Raw genomic sequence first — 16087 nt, 5'->3', positions numbered from 1 at the left:
TTAGCCCGGGGCTGACACAGAGCATTTCTTCGGTGGAACATTACCAGCACAGAATGTTAGTATTAATATAGCGCAGAAATGTACGTAGGTGAAGCTTGAGAAAAATAAATATCTCGTTCGCTTGTCACTCTTGTTCAAGCTGCCATCTGCAGCGACAACGTTTAATTTCTTTCGGCAACGCTATAGTGCTCGCGGCTTATTGAGTGTTCCATTTGACAATAGCAGCTCCTTGCTTGTTGGACATGCTTTCTCGGTGCTGCGAAATTGTGAAGATTTTTTCTTACGTTTCAACGTCACGAAAGTTGGCAAGGTTTCGGAGCACCGAAGAAGGACAAGACACGGATGGTTCGTCGTCGTTCAATTATTGAATTGCGCGCTTGAGCGGTGGTTCTTCCCCTCGCTCTCTTATCATTGCCGACGGCATCCAACCGAGCCTTGCATGTGCGTGGCAAACTGCTCGCGAGCTTGCGCACCCGGCCCAGCGTTTTCTCTTTGGCCGCCGTGGAATATTCCGGGCAGCCGGCATCACGCATGCAAGGGAAGGCGGCTTGCTTTCCAGCCACACGACGCTGGTACCTGACGCTTTTTGTCGCCGGCGTTGTTGTCTGGCGGCGGCAGCGTCTGCGCTCGCCTCCCTCGGGCTGTTCCGGCGTCGCGCGGTCAACTGAGCGCAGCGGACGTCCTCTAGCGAAGCGTCGCGCGGGGCTTCGCTCGACGTGCCGTCGTCGTCCCAGAGCCGTGTCCCAGAGTAATGCAATTTGTCTTGAACCGCTTGTTCTCGGGACGCCTTCTTTCTCGTCCCTTTTGCTTGCCCGCTCGTTTGTCGTGCCGCGACCCTTGTCGGCGTTTTTCTTTCGCCCCTTTCCTCGGGACGGACGCGAGACTGGCGCCATAGACGGGCTCTCGCTGTCGTGCGAGGAAAACTTGAGCGGGCGATACACTGGGGTGGCTGGGCAGAAGGGGTTTTGTCCGTCTTGTCATTCGTGCTCGCTGCAGGGGCTGCGAGTTTCTCTTTTCCTTTTTCCGTGCCATCTGGCGTGTGCCGCCTCCTGCTCTGGTGGGCGTGCGTGGGTTATATCGCTGCTCTCTCTCGTCCGCAGCTCGAAGCCGGCGACGTCATTGTGGAGGTCAACGACACCCCCGTGGTCAGCTTCACCACCAAAGAAGGTGAGTGCGCATTGCTTGGCCTTGTCTTCTCCCCAGGCGGCGCCGTCTCCGGGTGTCTCTAAAATGGGGGCTCAGCACGGTTTACATTCATGGTGGCAGAAAATAGCCGTTGCGTAGACGGCTATTGTCTGCTGATGCTGGCTGCTTGGCAAGCATGGCCAAAACAAAAAAAAAACAAAAAAAAAAAACAGAGGAGGCAGGGATGATGGGGATGTTGCTGTGGCGCCTTCCCTGTGCACAGGCGGGAACAGCAATTACTCGAAAATTGCGAGTGCAAAAAAAAAAAAAAAACGTTATTATGGTGCTTTGCGGCGCAGATCTGAAAGTGAATTTGCGTGAAAATATAAGCTATACAAATTGGAAATAAGCGCTCAGAAATAAAGGAAATTTTCAGAATATTACAGCGTCTGTGAGTTGACAAACTTGAAACTATAATGACATCCCTGACGCCAAGAAAAAGCACGAAAAGACGCACTTTTCAGTACGTCGAAGGTACTGAAAATTGGGGTAAACAAAACAAAAAACAAAGAAAGTAAAGTAGAGTAAACTAGAAGATTGAAAAATAGAGCGCGACGTGGACAACGACAGTAAAGAAGAACGACGGGACAAGCGCTCTATTTTTCAATCATAATGCACCAATGTATGCCCGTCCGTGCGATTCCCCGTTGCCATCGCCTTCCGTAGCCAGCGGAAGCAACTGACAGCACGTTATAAAAAATGTTACCCATTTTTTGCTGCTGACCGTCCTCTCGTCGGGTTAGAACACTTTGGCCGTTCCAATGCACGTCGTCGTAGGCCTTATTTCTGTAACACCTCATTTGAAATAGACCTCATCCGTGATGTAGGCGCGCCTACAAGAAGGCGTCAGTTTCACACCTATCGCGCAGTTTTCGAGCTTTGCCTTGTGCAGGACTCTCTAGTGTAACTCTTGGAGCAGTCTACTGGAATTGTGTACGTTTTGTGAAATCATTGAAATGGTTAGAGACCCTCGAGAACCTGTGTGCAGCAGCACTGGAAAGTAGTTTTCCGGCAACATTGAAAAAAAACAAATACACGGGATAGTGTGCTGGCCTCCTTTTCAGGTAGAAATAAGCAGTAATTTTTCAATCTGGCGTCTACGCCTCGGCCGATGACTAAATTTCCATTGGCAGGACAAAATTTCCAGCACTTTCCCTTCGCGGTACCCCAGATATTCTCAGTTGGTTAAGGTCGGCTCCTTTATTTGCCCGCGATAGCTTCGGGATGGCAAGGGTGTGTAGCAGGGCTTCCACGGGAGGAGGGAATTGGCGAGAGTTTACGCTGACACGCGCATAAGCGCCAGTCCCGTCCGTCTTTCCTGTGTTTTGTCTTTTGCGAGCTAACTTTTTTTTTTTTTTTCTGCGGTTACTATTAGCCCAGTTTTATGGAAGGGTTCGTCTGACGCGCAGGGCGCTACAACTTGTTCTGCGAGTTCACGGCATCTTCCTCCCGTGAACCGTACGTCTGTCCGCATGCTTTAGCCGTAGCCACGGGTGGTGGTAGCTCCTCACAGGTTTACGGACCGAGTAGGCTTGTTCGTTTGAAGCCAGCGGAATCATAGGTGCTAAAAAATGAATTGCTCAGAGCACGACTGGCTTTATAGTTCTCAGAGCGCTGATTAAAGGGGCCATGAAGGCAAAATGCAACTTCGTTGAATTTGAAAGAACTAGCCGCTGGTAAATTACTCAGCGCCATTCCAACCACGAAAGATGTTTTTTTTTTTAAACTGCAAACAAAAAAATACTGCATAACCTTCAAATTTGCGTACTACGGTACTTTGGGCAGGAGTGACGTTATATGGTCGAGCACTAAGAACGTTGTCATCAGCGTGTTGACTGCACTTTAGCATTCAAGCGATACGATGATACTGAACCAGAGACCCCGCTGCAATCGCGCAGTCATGTGCGTAGGTGGGCGGCCCCTAATCGCACGTTTCTGTGATGTCATTGAAAAATCGCCGGAAAGTGGCCCACTGCTTCATATGTTTTCTTTAATATCGCGATTATTTGTTTGAAATTTCATTGATTGATTGATTGTAGGGTTTAACGCGCCGACGCAACTCAGGCGATGAGGCGCGCCGGAATGGAGGGCTCCGGATTAATTTTGACCACCTGGGGATCTTTAACGTGCGCCGAAATCTCGTACACACGGGCATTTTTGCTTTTCACCTCCATCAGAAAAGCGGCCGCCGCGGCCGGGAATCGAACCCGTGACCTCGTGCCCAGCAGCGCAACGCCTTAGCCACTAAGCCACCACTGCGGCGGGTGTTTGGAATTTGCGATAAGAGTGCTATCAGTATTGTTATCGGTACAAAGCAGTATTTTTAATGAACCAGACTTGTATTTTCTCTCCATGGCCCCTTTAAAATGCGAAACCAGTAGGGCTTCCCGTGGCGGCACTTGTCCGAGGATTATTCACTGCTGCGTCGTGTGTGCGTCTCTTGCTTCGCTTTCCTTTCTTCGCGTCGATTGGCTACCAGACCGCAGACCTCCGTACTGAGGAGCCACGAATCTGCGTTGCGGCAGCTTCATAGAACCAGCATGACACACAAGCGATGTAGCGGGAAAGAATCGCCAGGGGGAGCCGTAAGGCTTTTGCATTTGAAGCACGTAAGCAGTCTTAAATGTTCGGGGAAATTTTTCTCCAACTTGTCAGCCTTTCGTTCATAGTTAATCTAAAATTGTATGTCCGTGACTACTAGATACCTTTTTTCTTTTTAATGCGATAACTGCAAGTCTTCAGGTCAATACAATCACGAATGCGCGTGCGTGCTATGGTTCATGCCCCACTTTTGGCGCTCGCGTGCTCTTTGCAAACGCTGTATCATTTATATCCAATGTTTAAAATTGAACTACTTCGGCTTCAAGAACACTTAGTTGCAAAGGATTATCGGTGATCGTCTTGCCGTTACACTTTGTCTCTCGTGGCACCCTGTAGGGAATGTGCTTTCGTCTGTGAAGTTAACTTGGCGACATTCCACTGTACTCCAGTATTTGTTCGAGTCCGCGAACTGCAAGCGGGCAGCCTTATGATGCTCTGAAGGTAAGGTATTTCTCGCGGTCGTACTACAGCTCAGCCCCGCCTCGTGGCAGGGATACCGAACCATCCTATAGGCGTTCACGGTTAGTCCGAGCTCTTTTCTGATCTGCTGGGGCGTAAAAAATGGGCGATACACTTCGGCTGCCGCGGTTAGCAAATCGTCTTCCGTTGTGAACGAGGCCGGGAACTAATCGGACGGTCTTCAACCGTATACCTTCAGCTTTAAGGCTTTTAGGTTTCTGTGAGCTGTTGGAAGCGCGCGTGATCGCCGCAATCCTTCTTTGCGGAATGTCTTGCCGGTGCGAGACGATCGTTACAAGCCGCTCGTATACACGAGGCACTGGTTCTTTTTTACTGCGAAGCAGTATACCTCTAACCAGCCAAGGAAATTTTCGTGTCCACGTCAGGCTATTACTGGCTACGCAAAGAAACATCCCAGACTACTACTGGCTACTGGCTACACCCAGGCTACGCTACTGGCACTGCCAGGGATCGAACCTGGGCCCGCATAGAGAAGCGGAGCGAGGGCCCGTCGTCTTGACGACTAAGCTACGCCCACACTGGAGACAGGGAGACAGACGGTGGTTTGGATTCAGCGTCTGGATAGGGGGAGGGCGCTTATTGGAGCGACACACGAAACAAGAGCGAGGGGGAAACAGTGAGAGACATGACGCCATAACAGCGCTGGCCATAGCCGCGCGTGCCGCCTTCCTCCCCACCTTTCGAAAGACACTTTTTCCGACTCTGCTGCGTTCGGTACTCCTCCCCTGCGAATCCCAGGTACTGGCCGGCAGAGTGTCTAGTTTCACTATTTGTAGAGCCACGTGTGTGAATTTAGTGACGCCGCATGGGTAATCGTTGTGGGTGTCGTTTGCAGCTTTTCAGTCCAACCACCTTCACAGCGTAGATTGGAGCTTTTTTTTTTTTTTTTTTTCTGATGGTGGCAAAGACAGTTGCAACGAAATTTTATACCGCAGGTGAACAGCGCAGTATGTACCATGTTGTCAACATTTTTTGTTTGTTCAGGCTTTATTTTTCCGATCCAGGTAGATAAACCAATGACGTTCGGCAGGGAATATGCTTGTGTTCCCAATGCACGCAAGCCCACGTGCTATAGCATGCAAGCACGGGGCTTTTCCATAGCGCCTAGCGGTGCGTAATATGTATAACGATGAGAGGAGCAATTATTTTGCGATAAGCAAACTGGCTTGTGGAACACGCAGTCCGCTCAGTTGCGCGACGTGTTAAGTCACAATTAAATACAGTAAAACCTCGTTACAAGAGACACTCAAGGAAACCAAAAAATGTTTCCTGTACCCAAGGTCTCTTGTATGTAATGTTTCTAACATGTCGAACATAGGAAAACCAACCAAACCGCCTTCGTTCAAATGTCTCTTTTAACCAAGTGTCTCTTTTAACCAAGTGTATCTTGTAACGAGGTTTTACTTAAAACAAGAAGCATTGCTGCTGTATTTGGCAGCCTAGGAATCTGCCCCATAGGCGGGTCCTTATCTCAAGTGCACTGAATCCGCAGCGCGTGCGCGCTACTTCCCGATTCGACAGTGTGTCGGTGCAGCTTATCCCGGCGGCTGTGATCTCCGTTTTTCGCGTTTCTTGTCCTCCCTAATGAACGAAGATCACTTGATACATTTGATGAATTTTGGTGAAATGACGCCACAACTACTGGAGTGCGTCGGGGCCTGCAATTATCGCTTTTATCTAGCTCAGGCCATATATCGAGCGTGGGTCACATTTTACAGGCGTGGGAAGCGAGTGGGTCAGCATTTGTCACGAAAATTGAATGAGATGAGTTCTGTGCAGTGATAAAACTTATTATTTTTCTTTTCAAGAAGTGAACGGCCGGGTTCATCAAAGCCGAGTTAGGTGCACGTTGTGCCTTCTATTTTTGGATTTACGAAATTAAACGTGGGCGCACGCTAACCAAGCGTAAAGCACGGCCGTTCGCCGAGCTTAGATTCCGACTGCGGACATCCTCGAAAAAAAAAAAAAAAATGAGCGGCTTTGTTGTGCGTTAACCGCCGAATGACTGCGAGCCATCTCGACCGAAAGAATGCACAAAAGTCTGCGTGACGAATTGCACTCGAAAAGTATTGTGTGCGCCATAGGTTGCGTGCATTTTGACTGTGGGAGGAAAGCGCAACCTTCACCAAGACAACACGCCACCCCACAAGTCGACCGTCGCAACGACAAAGTTGCATTAAACTCGCTTTGAACTAGTTCCTCAGACCATGATGTTGTGCGTATGTGACCCCATAGTATTTCTTGATCACAATTTTTACGGTCTGCCTCAGGAAAAAAAAAAAAAAAAAAGAGGATATCACCGCCGTAAATGCGTATACGCTGCACGTGGCAATTTCTATTTTTGTGACATGATTAACCAAATGTTAAGCTCGGTGGGTGAAATGTGAATCCCTCTAGCAGCCCCAATGTCATGGAACTTCTTTTTTTTTTTCAGGAAAAAAAATGTTCACCTTGCGTTTTTGCCGAACAATTCTGTTTCAATGTTTTAAACTTCGAACAAATGTCTACTTCACGTGATATTCAGCGCTTCTCCCATGTCTTTCTTGTCCGATTTGCGCTACACTGGCTTGGAAGCGGGGAAGCACGCCAGCGCCTCCGCCCGGATTTGCCGAATGGGTCTGCCTCATTCATTCATACTTGGCCATGTGGAAGAAGTCTGGTTCATCCACGCTATTCAGCAAAAAAGGAGACCCGCAGGCTATCCGCTCTTTCCAGCCCCTACAGGTGGCGCTGCGGAAAACGGCAATGGCGGACGAGACGGTGATCGGGCCGCCGTAGCAACATGCTTGCCAGCATCAGTAGGGGCCTGAAAGCCCATTGCTCCGCTTGAAACAACTACTTTCTTGAAAAATAAATGCATGCATACGTTGCTGATCGCGAGACAACATTCGATTCGTTTCAGGGTGTCTGTTGCGGTGTAGAAAGCGCTGTGTGCGAGGCAATCCGCTGTGCATGGCCCAGGCCGCACGGAAGTGGTTTTAGAACAACCCCGTCTTATTGGGCAAACAACCTGCTACAGAATGTGCAACGCTAAGTTTTGGGACATTATTGCAGTGTACGTCCATCAGTGTACGTTTTACTTTAGGCGAGTTCGTCTCCGTGCGTACACACTAAGCAGAAGCCCGTGCGCACCATGCGCGGGCGATATGTGCGTATTGCGGTGTTTTGCTTGGGTGTAGTAAAACCTAGTTACGACATTGAGTAGTCAAACGGCGAAAAAGAGGCTCTCATTACGTCGTACCAAGTGGTGTACAAACGAACGTGTTAGCATTATATGAAAAAAAAATTGTAAGCTCACGTATTTACGCGTGCATGTAGCATACACTGGCGTGTGATATTGAAGCGTACACTGTTAAACTACAGGCAGTACTTTACAGGTGTGCTACTGTCTTGTACTAACGAATTTACGTTAAAAACTAATTTACGGCTGAAATTATGTTGTGTTTATTTGACTGCCGGTAAGATTTTCGAGTGCGTCGATCCTTATTACCAAAACAAAAACGGGGTCTACCAAATGCATTCAAGAGCTCGCATTTGAACTACCAGACGCAGTTACAGTATCGTTTCTAAAACATCTCGCTTAGACACACTTATTTCGATATTCAAGGATTAATCAATAAACACATCCCCACATTTGCTTCTCGCCTTAATTCACGTGCAAAAAGTTTTAAGTTGTTTCTTTATTGAAATAAAAGCAAGCGGATTGGACAGCCTCCGCTGCTTATGTTTGGAAGCAGTGGAATTGAGCCAATTTAATCACAGATATAAGCGAAGATCGGTTGACATATTTTGCGGCAGTGAATGTAAATAGTAACCGGAAAAGACGATCACAAGCTTATACAAAAGGCTCACAAAATCAGCGTCCTCACCGCAAATGACTATTAAATGTGGCAGGCGTAATTCAGTAAAGAATAATTAAGGCTCCACGTACGCACGCGTGGGTCCGAAGGACTTCCATTTTTCTCCGCAGCAGACACCGATGAGTCTCCAAACTCTTTCGTTTACATGCAGCTTATATAGCTTTAACAAAGTTGAGAGAATATGAACACTCGTTCAGTCTATATTTTCCGATTATTTATACGGCATTGTCGAGTACTATATATGGAATTACAATTTTCCTGTCGCTTCTGCGAGCCCGCACGGATGCCGCCGGCCGCCTCCGCCGGAGCGACCGGTCCGCCGATCACCATCTCCCGGCTTCGAACAAATTCCGCGCGGCGTCACTAGCGTCGCTGGAAAGAGCGAATACATTGATCCCTCTTACGTGTACCTTGGTGTTCGAAGCTATATTATCAATTCGTGGCAACGGCATTATAACGACATTGCATTTAAACGTACTGAGGAACTACAGGGTGTTGATAGGCGTTTTCCAAAGACAACCAAAATGTGTTGTGTGCGAACAGATGAAGCGATTGTGTGCATATGAACGCATGCGTGGCTGCAGGTCGACGTAAGCATGGTCAAGTGGGTTCGGCGGTTATAACGTGATTAAAATTCCTCACTTTGCGGTATGTTGCTGGTTTAAATCACTCCCGTAAAAACCGTACATTTGCAAAACCAAATAACTGCACAAAGTGTGTTTGGCAAGGTCGAACCACGGTTGTCGTTAGCAGCGGTTAACATGGGACAAGGGCAGTGCAAGCGTATTACTGTCAGCGCTTCCAGGGGCAACCTCTTGCATGCAGAAAGCGTGCTTATTTCTTCGCGATCCTCTTCCCTCTAATGTATCGCGCGGCTAGCGTGCGCGTTGATAGAATGGATTTTCAAGTCCACTTCCACCCGCGTCCTTCAAGCACTCCTCCGCGTCACTGGGCCTTGACACGCTGACCGTGTGAAGTTCCGAGTCGTCGCCGCAGTTTCTGCATGCCGTCGTGCGCTCCTTCATGGGTCGCTGCAAAGGTCCTGGTGCAACGCGCGTGCTCACAACGCGGTCGCTTTGTTCGATGTCGCGTTGTGACGAGTGTGTTGTCATAGTGCCTGTCAGCCGCTGGCGTAACGTGGGGGTGGTAGGGTTCGAGTTACGGCCTCTGTACACGCACATGGCCCAGCAGCGATGACTTATGCGGAGCCCTTCCTCGGTAAACAGTCGTTCGTGTTGTGCGCGGTTGACGTGTTTCTCGCTCTGGATCTGCTTTCGATATCACCTTTCACTCTGGTGAACTGTTGCCCGATAATGAGTTTCCCGTGTATTTGTTTAAAACCGGCTAGCATGCTTTGTGATCTGAGCGCGCCGACTGTTTTCTTTGTGCATTCAGCGTTGTTCATTGAAAGTGCTCGTTGAGGTGAAATTCATAGACATGGTGTGCACGGCCTCTCCATGATTAAAGCCCGTGGCACGGGAACGTTTTTGCGAACATGGCACCAAAACGCAGACACCAGATTTTAGAAGACGTAGGCTGTTTGAGTGGGTTTACGGGTGCGCCAGTTGCGATATAGTTTGCGATGCTAATTGTACGCATCTGGTGTTTGCGTAGGCGTGACCCCCGCTGAAGCGGGGGGTGTTGCATTCTTGTTTAAACAGATTGCTGCACCCCTCAGGTTTCAGCCCCCGTCCGAAAGTGAAAAGATGGCTGGTAGTGATGACACGCAGTCCTGACAATTTTCTAGAATTAATCCACACTTTTGGACACTCAGTACAGTATAATAATCCTACCAAAAGCGATTCCTTTTTCTGCTCAAAAGTGTGTGACGAAACGATAGCAAGGGACAAGGAGTGATTTTTCGGTGGGTGCCTGCTCACGATCGCCCTTCAGAGGGTATGAACAGAAGCGGGGGACAATGCTACGGTCGACTATCGAGGAAGTGGGCGAAGCTTGATTCAAATTAAGTTGCGAAGCACGACCAAAATAAGTTGCGAAGCGACGAGGCCCATCCGTCGTAATCCATACCATGTGGCCCGCTAGGAGCGTGATGCAGGTACAGAAGATGCCGGAAGACGACGTCGTATACCCTCAGAGCCCCTGGGCGTCTCCGGTCGTTCTGGTCAAAAACGAAGGACTGGACATCACGCTTCTGTGTTGATTGGTGGTAGGGTATAACGCGCCGACGCAACGCAGGCGATGAGGCGCGCCGTAGTGGAGGGCTACGGATTAATTTTGACCACCTGGGGATCTTTAACGTGCGCCGAAATCTCGCACACATGGGTGTTTTTGCTTTTCGCCTCCATTGCTTTTCGTGCTTCCGTATTGATTACCGCAAACTAAACAAGGTGACAAAAAAAGGACGTCTACCGTCGCCTTGGATTAACGACTCTCTCGACAGACTACGACATGCCCGCTACTTTTCTGGCACCGGGTGAGCTCTACCAATTTAAGGTTTTACCCTTCGGGTTGGGCTCTGGCCCAGCCGTTTTTCGAAGACTCATGGACGCCGTGCTGTCGGACCTAAAGTGGAAAACCTCCTTGGTGTACCAAGACGACGTGATCGTATTCTCCGCAACGTTCGAAGAACACCTCGAGCAGCTCACGTCGGTCCTGGAGGCAGTACGATGCGCCAGACTCACGCTGAAACCCGGAAAGTGACATTTCCGGTATGAGAAACTGCTCTTCCTTGGACACGTGGTCCGCTGTGTCTCCGTTCAACCTGATTGATTCTCTTTCTCTCTCTCTCTCTCTCTCTCTCTCGTCCTGATCCTACCAAGGTTGAAGCGGTTGCCGAATTCCCTACGGCCTCCGACAAGAACGCCGTTAGGCGATTTTTGGGGGTATGTTCCTATTACCGGCGATTTATTGGGAAATTCGCCCACATAGCAGCCCCTCTTACTCGGCTTACGCGAGATGATTTCCCGTACCTCTGGAATGAAGAACAACAGGGGGCGTTCGACGAGTTACGACAGCGGCTGTAAGGTACCACGGCAAAGGTACCACGGCATAGGTACCTCGGCAAACTCCATCGTGGGCATGTACGAGCATCCTGCGCCCGTGCCTCGTGCCTCGTGCCAGAGTGAGTCGGCCATCTTCGCTGAGACCCGCCGTCCGAACACCCTTGCTGCCCGGCCTTTCCTATAATTAAGTGCCACACCTAACAAATAGGTGCGTCGCCACCCTGTTCTCCACACCTGCGTCTACTAGGACGCAACAATACAATCAAGGCTTCGATGGAAGGTTCGTTCAACGAAAAGCGATGATACCGACCACAGAATAAAAACGATATGACAACGTTTCGGTCCCTTGGTTTGCTGGCTTGTGCTTCGTGCTTGTCCGAACTGTGGCGCAGTGCTTGCGGATACTTGTAGCAGCCACGCCCTTCGCGTGGCGCTTCGTGCCTCTTCAGGTTCACTAAATTCTCGGAGCACAGATCTGTGTCGAGTGGGTGCACTTTTCGCTGCACCGACTTTTTCGATGATTTATGGACGCGTTCGTGCCGACGTTTCTCTGTTTGGGCTGTGTGCATGCGCACTCTGTAGGCGAGGCGTGAAGCTTGAATATAGAGTGAAGGTGGCGTGCCTCCGGGTAAGATTTGCATACCGGACTCATCGGCCTGCGTGCATGAGCGAGCAACCGACGCCCATCACGCCACATACATCACTCCAGCGACGGGCTGGAAGGAGCTGTTTCGTTTGGTGGGCCATTGCTTTCTTAGCGGTTGGGGTATAATCGTGTCTTCATATTCGCTTTTTGATTTTCAATGGCTCGTTGTTGGACCTAGTGATTAATTCATTATGTCGTAGTGCCGAGGCACTAGAAACCTCCTTGACCGCTGCACCTATACCATGGTATGATATCTGTTTCATGCCTTTGATGCGTTGTGTGCGTATCGTTTTTGTCCAGTCTGGGTACTTGGGCTAAGGAGTTTCTTTTTTTACCATTAATTATCGCAGATTCACCGTAACGTCACTGCATTTTGGGAAACGTTTGAGCTGAAAGGCTCGCGAAAGTCGTTACGTCCCGGCTCCCGCGTGCTCTCTTCTTTCAATGAATGATTTTTTGTCTCCAGAATTTCACCGCAGGTCAACGCGTAAATGGGGGCTATAGTTGGTTCGAACTGTGAAACATGGTTAAGTAGCGCGGTAAAAACGGGACAAAGGTAGAGACCACAAGACTAGCGCTAGTCCTGTGTGGTCTCGATACTTTGTCCCGTCTTTACCGCGCTACTTAACCATGTTTCACCGCAGGATCGCTTTAATTTAAAAGGAAAATGTTCCCGATTGAGGACTCATCTTGTCAATGCCCTGTGACCTGCCTCTGACCGCAGTAAAGCGTATTTATTGTGCACTTCAGCCTTTGACCACTGCTGTCCGAATGCTGACTCGAATTAGTTTTGTTCCGCGCGTCCTTCATCAAGTGCTTTAGTGTTACACGAGTTACGGCCTGACGAAAACGGGATTTCTAGTTACGTGCACACATCTGCTTTTGTTCATGGTGTTGTATGGATAGTATCGCTCAAGTATCGTATTCTCACGCGTGTAGAACGCGCAACAATTGCTCGGAAATTTTTAAGAGCCCCTGATCGGAGGGGGATAAGTGTTCTCAAAGCTATACCCTTTCCTCTGTACGTTTAAGCACATCTTTTGAAAGCCACACTTTCGCCAACAAAAAGTGGAACTGCATGACTGACTCATCTAGCTGGTAATTCTAAGTGTGCTTCGCTTTTATCGTGTCATGTTTGGACATCAAACATTTTCACTGTGCGAATGAAAGGAAGTTTACCACATACGCCCTAATACCTAATGCCACTTCATACGCCCTGTGACGCCCTTGAGTTCAAAACGGGTCATGTGCAGTCGTGCAGGATTGCAAGGGTTTGAAGAAGGTGCAGAAAAGGAAGGACTGAAGTGTAAGCTAACGCCCTCTAAATGCAAAGTAGGGTTCAGCTTCACTGCAATTTTTGCCGTTATGCCTGTACAGTTGCAGTCTTCTTTGCATTTTCTTTGTTTTGTCTAGGGTGTTGTTAAAACGAGCTAAACGCTTGTTACGGTGGCATTCTGTACACGGCGTTATCATGTCTTCGTCGAAGTCGCCCATACCGGTCGAAGCTCAAATACTGTCGCCCTGAATCCAGAGCGCCAAAGACGATCAGATAAAGACGTCGGGCCCGGTCGAAGCAAAAGGGGAGCTTTTTGCGGTTTGACAGCTGTCCAGAAGTTGTCAGCTTGAGGGACGTTACGTACCGTGAATCGTGGTGTCTGGCTCAATTCTTCCGATCGAAAGTTCGGTGATGCGTCCATAATGCAATGTTAGGATAATTTGGGAAATGTATGACTTAGTCGGGTTGTCATTATAGATTTAAGGGGCAGTATGTATGTATGTATGTATGTATGTATGTATGTATGTATGTATGTGTGTGTGTATATATATATATATATATATATATATATTCTTACTCGGTCGTGATTGCCTCTGGACAGTTAATTAAAGAAGCTGGAACACAAACTGAAAGGATCCTAATGATCCGCATTTATTCTGACGCCCAATTTCCAAAAACCCAATCGATCACAAGTAATGTAATTTTGACGCAGTGTATAGCAGAATAAAGAGCTCAGAATTCGTTCCCTCCTACTTGATCTTCCAGATGGCAGTGCTTCGTGAATGTTAATTTACAAAATGAGTAAATTTCTGTCAGTTTGCATACACATGGGTTCAGAATATGTGCTGCTATGTCAAGATTGATTTACGCGCATTTTCTTGAACAACGCGCTATAGTTTCCTCTCGGAGCCGCTGCCCAAACTTGTTTGGTGTAGGCAATGCCGGCTTCAGCTCTTTTTTTATCGAATTACCCTGAGAAAAAAAAAATCGCACCATATCCACGGAATGAATGATGATAAGTGGGGCGAAGCTCGAGAGGGGGAGATCATCGGTAACCGTAACTCTCCCGTGAAAGTTCGCCCATTACATCATTAAGAAAGACGTAAGACTGTGTGCGTACATTGTACAAATCAACTTTTATTTTGTTCTTTTATTTTGTTCTTGTTCGTTTGTTGTTTCGTTTCTTCGTTTGTTCTTTTCATTTCGTCGTTGTCATGACTGGATTGCGAGGTCCCTTCATTACGACGGCTTTATGATCTGTGAAATGAAGCGAGAGAGGTTCTTGTACTGGCTGCAATGGGAAGTTTGCAAACACTAAGTCTATACACGTTCCTCGGATCGTGGTAGGGTTCACATGGATACATCTGAGTGCGTATTTGAAGAAAGAACTGTTATTTAGGGCGAACTTGTGCCCGAACAAGACGAGAGGAAACGAGCAAAGGTCCTTGCGTCTCGTTCGATCTCCGAGAACGACTGCCTGCGTTCGTGGCGTGATCTCTTGCGTGATCTCCCCCTCGTAGTGCACGTGCGCTCGCGCCTCCGTTGGCGAACACAGACAAGCTCGCGCTCCCGGTGCCGAGTTTGCGCTGCCGGTTGCAGCCGGTTCTTGCGCGTGCAACGCGGCCCACTTTGCGACATCTCCGAAAGCATGCGGCGGTCACGTACCACGAGACACAAGGGATGGACAGACCCATGGCTTTAGGAGCTTCGCCCCTAAAAAAAAAAAAAAACGCGCTCAGAATCAGCATTTGAAACAGGGACCGTCGAGACCCTTACCGCGCTTTGTTCCAGGTGCTGGAAAGGACATTTTCCATTGCTGTTGCAGACGGCCGCGGCGTGCCAGATGCTTGAGAGTGCACCGAAACGAAGCCGTGGCTCGCATTAACCCCAGCCGCGCATACACATTAATTGCTCTGAAAATCATGGCTGCAAATGCCAAAGTGGCCCTCGCATATCAAGAACAGAATGCTGTCGGAGCTGATCAGCTCTCGAACCACCACGAAGAGAAGCTCGGAAATACCGAGTGGCGTTCCTGTGGTTGTTAGTACCAACCAATACGTCCTGTTCCAGACGATACGCGTCCTGGCCTTTCTCGCGGTATTATAAAACAGTGACCAAAATTTGCCGAAATTTTGTAATTAAAAACCTTACTTCTTGGAGCTTAAGTAAACTTGCTAACAGAGTAGGCGTAAGTACTTTAGGCTCCGCAAAGACGCTGGATGAATCGCGCGCGTAGCCAGTGATTTTCTTTTACATATTGTCATTGTTTTAGTGATACAGCGTAGCTAAGCGAGGGATAAAAGAGGCTGCATACGTCGGTATGCAAAAAATGGGCCTTTCGATTACTGGGCGTTGACTGATTATCTTTCTTCGTCAGGTTTGGCAACAAAAGAACCAACAAATCACAGCCTAAAAAAATGACCGAGATTACTGACAGCTAGCCTATAGCCAGAGTCCGTCAATGCTTTTCTGGTCATGAAACTCCCGGCCGAGTTTTGTTTGAGGACAAAGGCTCCCGCGAGAGGCGCCGCCGCAGATCGGAGGGCTAGAGCACCTACATTGACGCGCGTCCGCCGTACAGAGTGGAGACACGTATGCGTTGCGCCGCCATTTTGGTTCGCTCGCTCGCCGCCGCAGTAAGTCATTGTAACAAAACCGCACCGTAAGTATCTCCACAACGCGGTTTACTAGCGAAGTTTGAACCATCGTATCTGTATCGCGTTGCTGCGTCTTGTGGGAAACGAAAAGAACAGCGCGTTGAGCACATCGACCCAATAGGGGCGGCAAGGGATCGTTCAAAGGGTGTCTCCACCCCGTACAGCGGTCTGTTCTAGGTATCCTACGGAGGGCATCGGGCCGCCGCCGCTGCAGCGCGCGTTCAGCCGTACGCGGCAGAACTTGCGTACGTGTTGGCGGCACTTTTCCGGATAGAAACGGAATGTTGGTAGTTGTGCCTTCAATTGTGGCTACAAAACGAAGCCGTCAGGATTGCAGCCCTTGCAGGGAAGCCGTATGCGGCAGAACGCACGCTCAAAACTGCCGACTGCTATCTGTGCTTGATTTTTTAGAAGTCCCC

General features: G+C 48.9%; 1 protein-coding gene across 2 annotated transcripts in view; it reads left to right on the top strand.

Moving 5' to 3' along the window:
- Efa6 (Exchange factor for Arf 6) overlaps positions 1–16087 on the top strand; it is a gene marked incomplete in the record, with an annotated part of 221222 nt that overhangs the window by 132754 nt on the left and 72381 nt on the right. For both annotated transcript variants that reach the window (XM_077686123.1, XM_077686124.1), the window contains 1 exon segment: positions 1101–1167. In XM_077686123.1, coding sequence (XP_077542249.1) covers positions 1101–1167 — 67 coding nt within the window.

The sequence above is a fragment of the Haemaphysalis longicornis genome, unplaced genomic scaffold (genome assembly GCF_048455015.1).
Source record: "Haemaphysalis longicornis isolate Haplotype H1 unplaced genomic scaffold, Haemaphysalis longicornis Haplotype H1 scaffold_1, whole genome shotgun sequence".
Taxonomy (NCBI): Eukaryota; Metazoa; Arthropoda; class Arachnida; order Ixodida; family Ixodidae; genus Haemaphysalis; species Haemaphysalis longicornis.
The sequence above is the reverse complement of the archived record's forward strand: the minus strand, read 5'-3'. Positions and strand labels throughout refer to the sequence as shown.